This window comes from Diadema antillarum, unplaced genomic scaffold (genome assembly GCF_040938485.1).
Source record: "Diadema antillarum isolate AM-2024a unplaced genomic scaffold, OU_Dant_1.0 seq00001591_RagTag, whole genome shotgun sequence".
Classification (NCBI taxonomy): Eukaryota; Metazoa; Echinodermata; class Echinoidea; order Diadematoida; family Diadematidae; genus Diadema; species Diadema antillarum.
Window position 1 is genome coordinate 330,010 of NW_027272308.1, and position 17,756 is coordinate 347,765.

Below are 17,756 nucleotides of genomic sequence, written 5' to 3' on the forward strand. Positions count from 1 at the left end.
TTCTCAAATCAGTAGTAACCTGTGATATATTCCCAACAATTCCATTTCAAACACGCTGTTGTTTTCCCGGCCTGCAGCTGCAGGCTATTAACAGCACCATAACAATATGAAGAGAAACGCGTACCGCACACTAGTTGAATGATTGAGAACAACTGTAATCAAGTCAGTCTGCAAGAAAATCTGTGAACAGTCTATTGCAGAAGAAGAGGTGCGCAATAACCACGTGCTGTCATTCAACATGTGCGTGCCTGGGAAGAACGCAACTTTCATGTTCAGCTCCCACGGTGTCATGTAAGATGTTCTTTGAGTGGTGGGAGACCGACGTGCAATCAACACGTTACGACGCGAAATGTACAGTTGTTTTCTTCTCTAATTTTTTTTTTTTTTTTTGAGAAGCACAGCGGTGTTTTCAAACACACTATGTTATGTTAGGTTGGTTTTCGAGGGGTGGGGTGGTGGAGGGGGAGGCGTAGTACAAGACTTTGAGCAAGGAGATGCTACATCTTTCAGTTTTTTCTCGGGATGCGCAGATTGCTGTAATTATAATTATGGGATATTAATACACGATGAGAGTTGAATTAAAACACGCAAGTAAACGTATGCCCACATACACGCACTGACATAAACACAAAAACACGATATAGTTTTGACGACATGAAATATACTGGTGATCTGTAATTTTCTTAAAATTCAATGATAAAAAAAATCCTTCCATCTGCCACGTTTCCCTCTCTTCTACATCGCCATTAGGATCAATTTCAGGATCAAATTTGATCATTTCTTTCACTGTTGTAATTGTCAAATACTATTACATGTACATGTATTGCTCTTTATGATAAACTAACTTACAACTTGGATGGAATTGCCGAATAACCAACCGTTTGACCTTTTTTATTTTCGGTTAAATTACGAATGCTATTACCAGCAAAGAATAAGGGGAAAAAACATTGACGACAGTAAAATAAAAGCGAAGAGCCGATTGTGCGTATGCAGTCTCTTCGGATAGAAGAAACTTGACCCCCCCCCCCCCCCCCCCACACACACACACACACACACACAACATACACTTGTGGGCATTTCCACAAAAACAGTTGCCAGACTCCAGGTGCTGGACGAAAGAATGCGCGCACTTCTGGTAATAAACAGCGTATTACATAGCCTGGAAACATCGATCGAACAACGATCAGCTTGTAATTGGCAAAGATCATGATTCTAAGCAACACATCATGATTGTGTATAGCTTTTCTTTTGGCCCATACTAGACAACATCGAACAGTCGATTATATATGCTTGAATACCAGTATTTTAATGCTCACTGAACTATAAAAGGGATTGATTAATCACTCAATCAAAAGTGGAATTACAGAAATATTATTAGTATGAAGGGTCTCGTATGCCGAGACAAATTCACTACGAGAATGTTATGCAGCCGCATGCTTATTGAGAGCTATACATGTACCCGATTAGACAGCAAAATCATGACAATTTCATGCCCCTCAAAACTGCGTATCCCTATTCAAAGTTCGAAGGAACTTCACCTGTGAAAAAAAAATATATATATATATTATTATATATATACTGTAAATTTCCACTAAATTTTACTTAGATATTTTGGCTAGCAACTTTCGTTCGGGGTTTTTCTTTTCTCTCATTTTTATTTCTTTGCTCGTAAAAGACTTCTTGATCTCTTCAACTAAGTCATGAGGGGCATTCGATCCATCGAACTTGCAATAACCTCATTCCTTTGAATTGAGTGAAACCACGTGTTTCGTACGGGTGCTGTTCGTTATTCCGAAGGTTCGTTATTCTGAAGGTTCGTTAATCCGAAACACGCAAATTCCCTATACTTAGAGGCTCGTTAATCCGAAAATGAAAAAGGGCCCGTTAATCCGAACATTTGTGGCGTTATTCCGAAGATTCGTCAATCCAAAAATGAAATTCGGAGCAACGAACCTTCGGAATAACGAATCTTCGGACTAAAGAGCCTTCGGAATAACGAACCTTCGGAATAACGAGCTGTAACCGTTTCGTACTTCGGCACATCCACGCAAAGCGTGGCGTTTAGCGATCATGCATGTGGCAGACTTTCAGATTATAGTTAGGGGAAAAGAAACTGGAATAATATACTTCGGAAATGGTGATGTTTAAAGTTAAAGCTTGAAAACAATGCATGTCTATGTTTTATTGTAAACGATAATTAAAAATACCCAACAAAGTTTTGCATTCGCTCTCACAAAAGCTCGCTTGAGAAGATCAAAGTATCCCCCTCTCCTGAAAGGCAGTTGGAGTTTCCGCACCCCCCCTTCCGAAGCATTTGGAGATCAGATATTGCGTCCTTGATATAACATAAAGCAATCAATGAACGCTGAACATAGGAATCTTTATTCTTAGGGCAAAATACGAATTTTGGAGCTGCTGAGTATGTCCCTACTAATTTCGGCTTACGAGCACATAATTCTGTGAGGAATTCAAAGTTGTATTTGATGAAAATTTGTTTTCAATTACGAACCTTTGGAACAACGAACATCATCCCATTTTGACTGGAAGGGACTGGCATTTGTTTTTACCGTTTGGAATTGCAGATCGGTGTGTAAAGAAAGAGTAAAATATGGCCACCACGTAGTATTTTGCGGAATTCTATCCGGACTCTTTGTGGAGTTTTCCGACAGTTCATTATTCCACAGGGAAAGGTTCGATAAAGGGATGGTACAGTTTTGTTTGAGATGGGACTAGATGTTTTTTTTTCTTTTAGATGAGACATCTCTAATGAAATAATAGAGAACACATAATTCTATGAAGAATTCAAAGTTTAGTGATGAAAATTGGTTTTTAAATGGCTGAGATATCAGGGAGGTGGAATAAAGCAGTTCAAGAAAAGTTAGACCCACTTTGACGATCGTTTGTTTTACACTGTTTTTATATCAGCCATTTCAAAATAGATTTTGCTCAAATGAATGTTCAATTCCTCTTAGAATTGTATGTTCTTCAACATTTCATAAAGGTTGATTGTGAGTATCTTGCTATGAAAAAAAAAATCACCCAATATATTATACCACTCCTTTAATCGAATTAAGATAAACTTATACAGCAGTGAATAACCTGCGGCGAAGACGGGGGGGGGGGGGGTCATCGTTATAAAATGATGATGAGAATAAGGGGCTGATAAATGACAAGGGGAACACGCAGCCCATTATTTCAAAGAGGATGATCAGGATCAGCAGGCCCGTAGCGGGGGTGGTGTTAGGGTGCGTATACATTATACGCCACCCCAAAAAATAAATACTGTAAATAAATAAATAAATATAAAATAAAAGTCTGGAAGGTCCACTTTTTCAAAAAATACCGTAAGACATATTCATAAGCCTCATCTGTATGCACTACTCCAATGTCCAATGTCTCGTTGGATGACCCCGACACCTGACCACTCGGTACCCCTCACTTTACCTTCGCACACAAGTGTGGATAGTATACAAGAAGCAGAATTTTTTTTCTTCATCATCACAGTTTCGTAAGAAGGGAGAGGAAGAGGAAAAAATGAAAATAACAATGATAAAATCAATTCCACATATTCAGATTACGATTATATTCCAGTTCGTCTCTTGGTGTATATCGTGTATTCGTGTGTGAATTTACGCCTACCGATTGTAGTTCGTTATTTCGAAGGTCCGTTATTCCGAAGGTTCGTTATTCCGAAGGTTCGATAATCCGAAAAAGTGATAAGGTTTGTTATTCCGAAGGTTCATTAATCCGAAAATGAAATAAGGTTCGTTAATCAGAAAATGAAACAAATCTCGTTATCCCGAATGTTCGCTACGGACCCAATTTCATTTTCGGATAAACGAACATTCAGAACAACGAACCCTATTTCATTTTCGGATTAACGAATCTTCGGAATAACGAACCTTCGTAATACCGCCACAAATGTTCGGATTATAACGAACCCTTTTTCATTTTCGGATTCTCTAGGTATTATAGGGAATTTGTGTGTTTCGGATTAACGAACCTTCTGTCAGCTTTAAACGGGTATGTGCGTGATTCTGTATAGGTGTGTGTTTTCATTTAATTTTCATTCCTTGATATCTCCATTTTTAAAACTTTTTGTAATGGAGTATACGCTGATGAAAACATTATCAAGTCGCGACTCGACCACTCACCTATCATCTTAACCCATCTCCGCACACACGTACTCTCTAAAAAAATCGAGTGAAAATATTCACTCTTAAAGGAGTGAATACAAAAAGAGTGAATTTAGTGTGAAATTGGAGTGAATATTGAATGCAAAGTTCATTTTCACTCATTTTGGAGTGACCTCAGGGATCACTCGAAGAATTTGGAGTGATCCCTGAGGTCACTCTAAAACGAGTGAAAATGAACATTTTCACTCAAAATTCACTCGAAATTCACTCGAAATTCACTCTTTTTTGTATTCACTCCTTTAAGGGTGAATATTTTCACTCGATTTTTTTAAGAGAGATTCAAAAAAGCAGATATTTTTTCTTTCATCACAATAATGTCAGGAGTAGATATAAAATTCATCAATTCCACAATCATAATAGAGATTACGATTGTATTCCAGTTCGTGAATCGTGTGTTCTTGTGTTTGTAATTATGTGTTTACATGCACCTCAACATAACACCATTTTTTCAACATATACATATGGTTACAATTCGTTATTCCGAAGGTTCTTTAGGCCGAAGATTCGTTGTTCCGAAGATTCGTTATTCCAAAGGTTCGTTCTTCCGAAGGTTCATTAATCCGAAAATGAAATAAGGTTCGTTATTCCGAAGGTTCGTTAATCCGAAAATGAAATAAAAGCTCGTTATACCGAAGGTTTGTTACGGACCCTATTTCATTTTCGGATCAACGGACCTTCGGAATAACGAACCCTATTTCATTTTTGGATTACCGAACCTTCGAAATAACGCCACAAAATGTTCGGATTAACGAACCTTCGGAATAACGAACAGTACCCTATTATATATGAACTAACGAACCATCACAAAATCGAACCTTCATTTCGGATTGGCAAACCTTCGGAGAATTTAATAGGCCATATCATTCATCATTTTCGGATTCACGAACCTTTGGAATAAAGCACTTTCAGAGCAACACGCTCTAAAACCACTCTTTTTATTCGGGCATTGGGAGAAAGTTCAGAAAAGAATAATCTTTGAGGTATAAGAAATCAGTTTCATTCTTATTCGACACTATCGATGATTTCTAGGCGTGGTGTTCATTTTCCGACAAAAAAAAAAAGAAGAAGGAGGTTCGTTATGCCGATGGTTCGTTATTGCAAATCCGATACACGCAGATTCCCTCTGCCGACTATATAGAAGTTTGTCAATCCGAAAATAATCAACAAGGTTCGTTTATCCCACTTGTGGCATTATTCCGAAGGTTCGTTTCTCTGGAAATGAAATAAGATTCGTTGATCAGAGAATGAATCACGTCGTACGAAACTTTTTCTGATAAACGAACTTGCAGTATACCGAATCAATTTTCGTTATCAAATGAACGAACCTTCGATCCTTTCTTCCTCTCATTTTTTTATATATTTATTTCTTTTTTATTATCGAACCTTCTGGTTATTAGGGATAATCAAGAAAAGACAAAATCTTTAAGGCAAGATAAGTTAACATACATGGTTCGACATAGTTTACTTTTTATCGAGGAGTATTCATATAGCAGTGAGTGATATTTTACAAGGAGGTATGGAAAACGTAGAGATATAATCGTAACAAATAAGTATAGTATCTTTTGGTTTAGAATGGTTGATTTCTTTCAGGCACGGTATGCATTATTCCGTTGAAAGGAAATTCTGATGTTTCGTTATTTCGGGTTCATGTACGTCACGATACCGACACCCACGAGTCATATTTACATAATATACAGTCCAGGAGTCATACACCTCACGAGTCATACAGCCCTGAGTTCGACATAGATGATGTCCACTGGCGGGGAGGGAAAATACCGAATGTTCCATCCGAAGGGTTTGAAATGCTATTGAGGGAGGTTATAAGTCCCGAGACGAAGTCGAGGAACTTACAGCCTCCCGAAATAGTGTTTCAAACCCTGATGGTGGAATGTTTGGTACATGTTCCCGACAACGAAAGTCATTATCTGTTAGATTAGGCCTATATGGGTTAGTCAAATTATCACACTTTCATACGCATTACAATTATCGGTCACCTGCTTTAATTTTCACATTGTACGGAATAGGCAAATTTATATCCTATCGATTGCGTGAAAAATATGATCGTTCAATCGTTTGGTATCGTTTGTCATTTCTTACGTGAAAATGTTTTCCCATGGGAGAGCATTACAAAAATGCTCTGCCCATGGGCGAACATAACCAATGTGCCTCCATCACGTGACTGTGTTTAGTCAATCAATTAAAACCGGTATTTGAATAACCCATTTAACGTGAGCAAAAAAAGGCCTAACGAGACCGACACATTAAATCCCGTGTTGTATATCCATCGAACTCGTAAACTGTTTTTATTTATGTCGAACTCGTGAGCCGTTTTCACCGAGTGTCGAACTCATGAACTTCATTTGCCCATCAGCGTCGAACTCGTGGGCTCTATGACTCGTGACCTGTATGACTCATGGACCTGTTTTCAATGTCGAACTCGTGGGCTGTATGAGTCGTGGGTGTCGGTCTCGTGGGATGACCCCGTTATTTCGAATCTGAAACACGCAAAATCTCCAGATGTTTGTTAAAGAAAATGTAAGGATTCGTTAATACGAATATTACTGTGGCATTATCCCCAGGGTTTGTAAATCTGAGAAAAAGTTTGTTAATCTTAGAACGAACTCTCATGTATAGGCATGCGTGGTACGAAACTTATGGCCTATTAGTTTCGGGATTGCGGAATCTTCAGAATTACACATTGTGTTTCGCTTTCGAATCAACAAACCTTCAAAATTACTTAACTTTTCTTCTTCTTTTTCCATATTTTGTTAAGCGAACCTTCGGAAAACCGAAACTTTTTTTTTCTCTCTTTCATTTTTTTTTCTTTATGAAAAAACAAAAACAAAAACAAAAACAAAAAACTTCGGATTGTGAACTGTGAGAAACGAACAGTTACTGTTGTTTTTTCCCCGATCAGTGGTGATAATTGAGGTAAGATATAATTCAGTAGAAAAGAAAATAAGGCACACAAAAAACAAAGTTATTTGAATCCTGACATCAATTAATGTTTTTTTTTCTTTTTACCGATAAATGAAAGATCAGACAGATAAGAAATGAGAGGAAAAAGAAAAAATAGCCTGTGATAACGAATCGTATTAAATGTTTGACATCCTTGGTCTTCGCCCTCGGTCTTCGATTTGCTTTCCTTACCTGTCCATCCCGGGTCCCCCAGGCCCCAGACTGTTAATAACCTCCAGGAATGCACCAGTGCGCGCGGTTTCCTTTGTTGAATGCTCTCTATTCTACCGCCCCACCCTTCCCCCAAGTCTGGCACCTTGCCATCGTGGGATTTTTCATGTTTTCCTTCTTGGTCAAGTTGGTGTTCACAACTTTGTCTACGTGACTGCGTTCTGTTTTGTTTCTCCGAATTCGCTGCGTGCTCTACAGACACGTGGTGCACAAACAGTTACAGTACTGTATGGCTGTTTACAAGGGGGTCACCTATACTCACCTGCAAACAGCTTGTAAACGGCGAGCAGAAAACGGCAGTTTCCTCTGCTGTGGCTACTTTCACTGCCAAAATATTGGGCTTTGTCACTACGGAATATTATTCACACACAAATTGCAATGGAATAAATATTCAAGTACATTGTATAACTACTCGTACTTCCGATCATAGCGATCTCTCGAGTGTTCGTGTTTCATCGAAAAGTAAGTGTTCGAAAGTTGTTGAAACTGCGTAGCAGCGCTAGACAGTCGTTAGTTTAGGGCTTCCGTATGCTCGATTTTTATGGGTTTATTGATATTGGAGCTCAGGGAAAATATGGGGGAAAAGGATGACTTCAAAATAATTTGCTTGCCCGATTCGGTCAAGCATTTTTTCCTTGTTCCAAAACGCTTGCCCAACTTTACTACTAGTATGAGAAAGTGTGTGATAGATTGAAGTTTACTTCACATGTCATGATCGTACTGTACAAACTCAAAGAAAAAAAATTACTCGCAATTTTCCTGAAAGTGAGATCGAACAAAAACTTTAAAAAGATAAAATTAGATTTAAAAATGTCATGATCGTGCTGGAGAGAGCCCAAAGAATTTGCTAGATTGTATATTTGTAGACAAATCACACGCAGTTTTGCCGAGCATGATTTCCAAAGAATTGAACAAAACTTTGTCATGATCGTGCTGTGACAGAGCTCAAAGAATTCGTAAAGTGCAAACAAGTCAAACGCAGTTTTGCTGATGTTGAGATCGAAAGAAAGTGTATTATGTTTATTAATACGATCGTGAGAACTCAAAAATTGAAACGCACCGTTACTAACCCCGCGTGACACACTCGAGCCGCCCAAATACACTACAACATGATACATGTACAACAAGGTTTGTAACTAGATTTTCAGCGCCAGTGTACGAGTGTATCGTGCATGCATCATTAACGTTACAAAGGTTGTGCCACAGAGATCCGATCGACGGGGAAAAGATGTGCGTGCACCACTTCAGTATCTGCCCGTAGTTGCGTGCACACGAAGAATGAATCATGCCCGTCCTACCGCGGCAGGACGATCAGCGTCCTACCGCGTTCCTCCGCACGATTTTTTTTCCCCTGCCGCTGCGCGAGGAAAAAAACGTTCAGCGCGTATTACGCGTTCGGCAAATCGTCCTACCGCAAATTTGCGGGATCCCGCGGTAGAACGCTAGTGAGAATAAATATCCCTTCCCTTAGCAGAGATATACAACATGGTATTCCATCAGAAGGCATATAGTTATCATTATAAACTCCTTTTCAATTCAGAGTGTGTCTTTTTTTTTTCTTTAATAGTAATAGTACTGTAAAACTCATAAAGGAATTGAATTTATGTGCCATGTCAAAATCCTGCTTTTCTGACAGAAATTGTAATATGAACGTGCAAACAAACTCAATATATTCTACATTTGGCAGTGTCTGGGATGAAGTCAGTCTGTTTGAAATTCTTTAAGATAATGTATTAGCTGAGCAGAAAACCAGTCTTTTACCAATTCTGAAATAAGGGTTTATATATATATTATGTAGATGAAGCAAAGAACTTGATATTGATGAATGATGTACTGAGATAAATGCAAATGCTACAGAGAGAAAAATTTCCCCTTTTGGTTTGATACTCAGTGGCAGCTCCTATAGTATTGAAAAATGTATGTTCAGAGTGATATATCTTGTGAACCCATTTTTTTAAAAGAAATCTTTGATGAGACAAAAAAAAAGTTTCTTAAAGCTTGCACTGCTTTCTGAAAGTTTACAAGATGGTCTTTAAATTTGTGTTGAAATCTTTCGAGCTGCAATTACTCGCACCTATCGCTGTCACCTCTAACAGCCCTCTCACTCGCCTTTTGACAATCCGAACACTTTGTGGGCCTATTTCCTCTTGTCTCTTACCCACAGGGGGAGCTCTCACAGTTTACAGGATTTGTAGAGTCTGTTCACACTCCTGTCGTGATAAGATTGGGATTGACTTGTTTTTTAAATTGGGCATTTGGTTTATGCTAGTGGTTATTTCAAACATGAACCAGATTTTTCTAAGAATGGTATAGAGTCACTGCTTCTTGGATTCTTGTGGGCAAATCAGAATTCACAGATGTTTTTTAAAATCATGACATGGCCTGATGTGGTGACAGGAAAGCTCAAGCTTATCATATGAAGCAGAAATTCCTGTATCAATGCCATAAATAACAGCAAGTCTATTTTTTTTTTTGCGAATCGGGACTTCTCGATAATTTCGCGGAAGTGGTTAGATTCGCAATTGTGGAGTACAAAAGCACTGAACCTAGAAATCACACTCATCACACTCATGTCGGGATAGAGTTTATATTTTTGTGTGTGTTTAAATTTGCGAAAAGCACCCCACTTGCAAAATTTGCAAAAATGAAAACCTCACAAAATATTTGATGTATACAGTACATTTCTTCTTGCTGTTCACACCAGGAATTAACTGTTCTGCCCAAATTGCATCACTGTATAGATTTTGTGAGAAGTCACAGCTGCACACAATGTTCAGCGACTTTTATAGCAAGCATGCAGGGTTTCCGTCATACGTTGCATGCTTGATTCTTGTAGGAGTATTCAAGGCAAATCCTTATGTTTGAGAAGCGTGATTGGATGTGTTCACACATTGATTTTGCCTGTGATATGATGTTTTTCACTGCGATTTCAGCTTCATTTTCAAATGTTTAGCGAGTTTATCAGCGTGCCCATGCATGCTGTTCTAATCAAGAATGCGGTTCCTAGAACTGCATGGTGGTTTTCATACCACGTGTGAAACCAGCAGCATACTCGACAATGCATGCATTTGATCTGAAGAAACAAGACCTCCCTGTAAACTGCAGACAGATGTGTGCTTAAGAATATAAAAAGAACAATGACATAGCAAGTAAAAAAATTGTTTACATAGAAACATAGTGATCTTTGTTTGATGATTAAGTTTTTAAGGATATAAAAAGAACAATGATATAGCAAGTAAAGAAATTGTTTAAATAGAAATATAGTGATCTCTCTGTTTGATGATTAAGTTTGTGTTGTGGGAATCATTTAGCCGAGTTTTGCATTGTCATGACATGCTTGTCAGATGAGTAACAGGAGGTCTGATGCACACACGTTTGATGGGGTGATTCATCTATTCCCACTACGTCAATATTGTATTGGGTTGCATCCTACAGTATCAGACTGATGGGGGTGTTGGCTTTTATAGCTTTTGTCCTTTGTTTACAATGTAGGAATCCACAAGATCTTATACTGTGGATAGTTAGTTCTTATACTCAGTAATGTTGACTGTAGCTGTGCAGCTAGCTTCTGTGGAAGTCAAAGCCAAGATAGGAAATGATTGAATCCATCTTGTTCACTTTGGTCTTGTGTAATTCTCAGAATGTTTTTAAATACATTGCTGTACTTTTGAATTTAGTTTATATGCAGTGGAATATCTTATTCTGGAGGTAATACAGCTGAAGTCGTTTACCTGAAAATGTCGCTTTTCACTGAATGGAAAAGACTGTTGCGGGATATTATAAATCTGAATTAAAAGTTAATGTTTATTCATATTTGAGTTAATTTAGATTTAATTCAAATTTAGTTCAAATATGGTTAAGTCTGACTAATAAAATTTGATTCTATTTGATTAGTAAAATTCGATTTCATGGCATTGATAAATTTTGAATTGAATAAACTTGAAAATTGAATGTCTGTTTGATGCAAACATTAGACTAATGAAATTTGACATTTTAGCACTAGAGCTATCTTTAGTTTCTGAAATACCATATTTCTTCCTTCCCAGAATGTTAATCAGATTTTCATGTTGATCAACTTTAAAAACAGGATTTTTGTGCTGGCCATTTGAATATCGGCACCTAGTAGTATCTTCCCTAGCAACATGGAGTTTGAACAGTGCTTGCTCCTTTCAGCATAGGTCGGCCACCAGCAGCCAATTACAGGCAAGGCGCTCGGATTCGAGGCATTACCAAAAAGTCATCTAGACAGCCTTCATGCTGCACTTTGGGGCATGAGATCATAGCAGGGAGAATTAGAATCATGATGAAATTTCTGTACCCCTCTCCTTCCTCATCTTTCCCCATCCCTTCCCCCATCATCACCCCTCATCTTACCTCCCCTCCCCATCTGTTCACCTCATCTGTTTAATACTCCCCTTCTTCTTGCCTTCTGATCTTTACCTCCTTTGTCTTCATTTCCCCCTCTTCTGCTGTTCTTGTTTCCTTCTTCCTTTTCTTACCCCTCCCCCTTCCCCTCTCCATCTTTTTCTTGCTCCTCCTCTCTCCTGGATACTCCTTCTTCTCCCTCCTGTTACTCTTCTTCCTTCTCTATCTTTCTTCTCATCCATCCTTCTCCCTTCCATCTATCTTCTCTCCTGCCTCGTTGTGTTTTTACCCTGAATTCCACCCTTTCCTTTTGACCTCACCTGTCTCCCCACTCATCCTCATTTATCCTTTCATACCTTCTCCTCCCCTCCCCCCCCCCCCCCTTCTCCCTCCCCTCCCTCAAGGAGTGCCCCCTTCCTCTTTTACTGGCAGGAAGTCAGATGTGATTGTTGGTTCCGCTCGGGCTCTTCAAAGAGCTCAGAGGCACGGTTTTGAAAATGTGGGCAGGCTAGCCTCCTGCGTCCAGCTGTTTGGTTGTCCATCTGCGCCCACTTCCATCGTCATTTTAAAAAGTCTGACAGAGATTCCTGCGGATGATCCTCTTTGACAGTGAGCAGATCGAGGGTCGCTGTGCTCCCTGTCAACATCTGCTTCCCTGAGTTTGGGTAACCAAGCTTGCTTGGCATCAGTGTGGCATCAGATGGACGCCGTATTCTTCCAGCCGCCATCCTAAAAAGTATTATCTCCCCCTACCCCCATACGGTACATGAGCCCCCTCACGAGCCAAGGCAATTTCGAGGCAAGTCATTGGGCGAAGGGGGACTTCGTCGGAGTGAGTAATCGCAGTGTACGTTTGAGACAGGCAGGGCTGTGGTTGTGTAGTCGCAGCACAATAGTTTTCACAGAGAGGACATAGCAGCCCTGTAGATAATCGCAGAGAAGTCCTGCAATCGGCCAGCTGCCTGCTTTACCCCTTTCTCGTGTTGGAAATATGCAAGTGTTTTGTCCTCCGCCATGTTTTTCACGTCCTGTTGTTACTTCTTTTGGAAACAGGTAAGTGCCTGAATAATTGAGGAGAGAACTCATTAATGTGCATTTTCAACCCACAGTACAATATGAGTGTCGCCGTATCTTAACCCGTTGAGGACAAGTCCCGAGTATTCTCGGGCAAGCGTCTATGGGAATGCGTGTTGTAGCAAAATCCAACCCTCCTCAATGGGTTAAAGGGATGGTACAGTATTGGTGGAGATGGGGATTGGGCTTTTAACTTTTTGTGAGATACCAAAAAACCACTTATGAAATAATATAGAGCATACCATTCTAAGAGGAATTCAAAATTTATGACATGAAAATCGGTTCTGGAATGGCTGAGACATCCAAAAACAAAGTAAAACCAAGCAATCCTAGTAAAAGGTGGGTCCCACATTTTATTAGGATTGCTCTGTTTTGGAAACCAATTTTCATCAAATAAACGTTGAATCCCTCTTGGAATTATATGCTCTTCCACATTTCATAAGATGCTTCTCATTATCTCACCAAAAATTTTTAGAAACCTGAAATTAGGTTCCAACCAAAACTGTACGATCCCTTTAAAAGTTTGTTTGGGCTGCCTAGAGATGAAAGGAAAAAAAAGTTCTTCTTCTTTCATAACTTGCTTCTTGTATTTGCTGGCTATCAAAAGTTTTTCAAGCATCTTTCACCGTGGCACATTTCAGGTGTTGCATATTAAATCCAGGTAAACTATTTCTTTTGCTCAGTGTGTTCTTTTGATGTTGCCATCGTAGAGAAAAATTGATTCAAGTGATTTTCTTCAGATTAGTTGAGGCATAGTACTAGTGCTTTCCGAAATGAATTGATTTGATTAGTTTTCAAGTAAATGCCTATTACTTTCAAACTTTGTTATGATAAGTACTTTAAGATTGAAGAGTTAGGGAGATTTACCATGTACAAGTCATTTCACTTGATGGCATACAACTGATACAGCAAGGTTTAGCGACTACTTTCCCGTTATATACATTTTTTATCAGTTAGGTCTAGCCACATGTAGAATGCTTGAGGATGATACTTCAAACATTTCTTCTTACTTTTCACATCAGCCCTGCAGTGTATGGCATGTAAATCAACGTAAAGTTGATTAGGATTGCTCAAACTGATTGAAAACTTTGTTAAAAGTCAACAATGAATTGAGGCTTGCAAGGCAATTTAACAAGTGGTTGAATTCACGATCGAGACCCAGATTGACAGAAAAAAAAGTATCGTATCCTTCCTCTTGTATTCAACTGTACAATGTATTTGTTTTATGGTAGACAATTTTTTTGAGAGTTTTTGTCTATGTGAATATCAGTCAGCTTGCAAAATAGGCAACGATAGAACAACACAAGGTGAATTGAGTATATTGTCAACTGAGAACCAGAGTAGCATCAGTTCAATATTTTTCCCCCAACTATGATATTTATTATTTTTTATCATATCGTAACCCAAAATACAAAGCACATTAAAAAAAAAAGCAGGCAATGAACTGTCAAGACTCAGAACATCATAATATTTCATAGCGAGAAAACAGGTGTCTAAGTAGAAAAACAACAACAACGGAAACCTACAGCGTGTGTAAAGAGAATTTTGGGGCCTGTAAATGTCACAAAACAGAGTCTCTTTACAGTCTTTATAAATTCTCTTTATATTTTACAGTATACTATTTCTAATGATCTCTGATCTGTCAACAATCCACTGATGCCGCAGACCGGAAATTGCTCGAGTCAACAGGGCGGACCTTTAGTTGGAAAAAAATCCTCCCAGTATCTCCCCATACTATTTTCCCCGATACACAAGGATTTTGTTCCGTAAACAACAGTATATCTCCCTGAATTTTAGGGTACGGTCGTTGTTAAACATTGTTGACTCAGTACATGGATTGACCGCGAATGCAGACTCGCAAATGTCTTCTTCCGCAGGTGTAGTGCGAGCAGCAGGCATCGTTGACTAATTGATCACACAAATGTGCCAACAGCTTGCTTACTCAAAGGCAGTGTGCAGAGTTGAGTTTTTATAGATGAATATAAGATGGGAATCACAAAGAAATTTTGTAAGTTGCACAGTTTGACAAAGGGAGTCAAATCTGATGATATGCAAGTTGCAGAAGAGAAAAAAAGATTGTTACACAGCGTGTATAAAAAATGCTTTGATGGTCTGCCCACAGGCTATTCTTAAATTAACTGTTGGAGTTGTATGGGACTTTGCACTGTGTGGGTGACATTAGGTTTACTTGATTTGTGTAATCAGAAACGTCTCAATTGTTTTAGAAGAAAAGAGCGGTATAGAAGGGTGCAGCTTGCCACTAGGCATTACCTGTGAAAGTCACGCTCAGCTTGGAAATGTTTTGTAATTGATTCGTTTCCTCCTTTGCACCTGTACATTATCAGGAAAAGTAGAACTATCAACTAACTGTCAATTTGACCTCGCCACAGTTTTTTGTCTTGCTTTGTTTTGTTTTGGTTTTTTTTTTGTGTGTGTGTGTGTGCAAAGTGCATTTAGATGTAGCTCAGAAAAAAAAAAATTGTCAATCTTCCAGGAATCAACTCTGACAGTGGTTTGCACATAGATGTCCTTTTTTTTTTTTTAGTTGTTGTGTTCAGAAAGACATACAATGATTACAAGGTAAATCGGAGCCTCATCACAATTTGTCAGGAATCTAATGAGGAAATATGTAGAACTGAGTTTGATATAAAAATAGTGTCATTGAACAGCAAACTTTCTGCCTAATTGCAACATTTTTCTACCTTGTCCATGTGCGTTTGTCCGTCTTTAAATCAGAAAGTGATGACAGGGTTCCTGGAATGTTGCCAATACAACTTTCTTCCGCTGAATTTTTCTCCATCGTGCAGGTTGCCGGGGAACACAAGTTCCATCCTGACTGCTTTGTGTGCTCCAAGTGTCAGACCTACATCGGGGATGGAGACAGCTACGCACTGGTGGAGAGATCCAAGCTGTACTGGTAAAACAAACAAACGAGCAAACAAACAAAAAAACGAACAAACAAACAAACAAGCATATACAAACAAACTTACCCAAATATCAAAGTGTATAAAGGTGTCGTGTTCTCTAGTTCATGAATCTTAAAGTGATGGTATAGTTTTGGTTGAGATGGGGATACAGGTTTTAATTTTTTGCGAGATAATTAGAAACCAGCTATATGAAATATTAAAGAGCATACAATTCCAAGAGGAATGAAAAGTTTATCTGTTGAAAATGGGTTTTGAAATGGCTGCAAAGAAATCCAAAACAAAGCCATCCTAATGAAAGGTGGGTCCCACTTTTCATTATGACAACTTTGTTTTACTTTTTTTTGGATATCTCAGCCATTTCAAATCAGACTTTCATCAAATAAAGGGCAAGTCCAAGATAATGCGCGCGTTACGTATGGGACATTCAGAGACTTTTATGACCTGAAAAATAGTGTTAATGGCCTTTGATCATACTGCACTTCATCATGGTGATTGATATCTAGGAGAAGTATAAACATGTAAAAAATTGAGAAAAATGACCTTGACAATTATATTCTAGAAGAGAAAATATGTGCCGTTACGTATGGGACCAGAAAACTTTTGTTTTTTTGAACATTTTTTTCAACCTCAAAACTCTCTGAAAGTATTTCATTCTACAACTTGTAACTCACTGTGATGAAAGTCACAACACTCAAGATTATCACAGGTAAGTTTCATGTCATTAGGCAAAAAGCTCTAATTACAGGTTCTAATTAAAGACAGACATGACGTGTTACGTATGGGACAGTTACGTACGGGACAGTTTGTCCCCCATTCATTTAGTGTGTGAAGAACCATGTTTATGGGCATTTTGTATAATTATTGTAGTAAAATCAGTTGAGACTACTCAAATACTGATCCAGATTGTCAAGGAAACATTATTCCCCGAATATTCACCATCATAATCATATTCAATCATATTTTTATATTTTTATGACCAACCTGAGTATGCATGCCCTTTGTCCCCCATTCGTTTAGTGTGTGGAGAACCAAGTTTATATGGGTATTTTGCAAAATAATTTTGCAAAATACCCATAAACAAATTTTTGCATAATTATTGAGGTAGAATCAGTTGGAATTACTCAAATGCTGTTCCAGACTGACAAGGGAGCAATATTCCCTGTATATTTACCATCATAATCATGTTTAATCATCATTAATATACTATATTTTTTATGACCAACCTGAGTATGTATGCCCTATTTTTATCAGGATAGTTACTACTGAAAAATTAAATAGTTTAAAGTGTTTACTTCCATTGATGAAGGGCAGTTTGCCATTTAGTTTCAATAAAAAATGACTTAACACAAGAAACATTAATTTTGATAAATAAGCAATACCTGCTGCGTGGAACCCCAGTGATCGAGTAGATGATGTCTGTCTAGCAGTCAGGTCATTGATTCGAGTCACATCTCAGTATGTATACCCATGAATTTTGTCGTGGCTACTATTGAAACTGAATAAGGACAATTTGTGTATCACTTGCAATAAAAAGGAATAATTTTACTTTATATATATTTTTTTTTGTATATATCACAACCATTTCAAATTGGATCTCCGTCACATAAACTTTGAATTCCTCTAGTCTTAGGATTGTATGCTCTTTAGTAATTCATATAATTGGTTTCTAATCATCTCATTAAATGTTGAAAACTGAATCCCCATTCCTACAAAAACTATACCATCCCTTTAATGCTGATTTTTCATTGTGTGTTTTGCCATTTGCCCCTCCCCCTTTCTGAAAATTGTTCAGTCAAGTACATGCATTGTTTCAAGTGTCTCAAACTCAAAAAGTAGCTTCACTGTTGGGATGCCTTCCTCAGGATGATTGACCATTTGTGTACTGAGAGACCTTCCCAGCTAGCTACATGCATTCACATGCAATATGTATGAGGATGTCCCATACATAATGCATTTGTCCCATACGTAACATTATTTCAATGCCTAATAGAATATATTTCTTTTA

The 17,756-nt window shown here is 38.3% G+C and overlaps 1 protein-coding gene across 1 annotated transcript in view; it reads left to right on the forward strand.

The window, feature by feature from the left end:
• Nucleotides 1–17,756, forward strand: part of LOC139710954 (LIM domain kinase 1-like) — a 110,913-nt gene that overhangs the window by 42,252 nt on the left and 50,905 nt on the right. Inside the window, exon 4 of the mRNA XM_071622875.1 lies at nucleotides 15,632–15,741. Coding sequence (XP_071478976.1) covers nucleotides 15,632–15,741 — 110 coding nt within the window. The remainder of the gene's footprint in view (nucleotides 1–15,631; nucleotides 15,742–17,756) is intronic.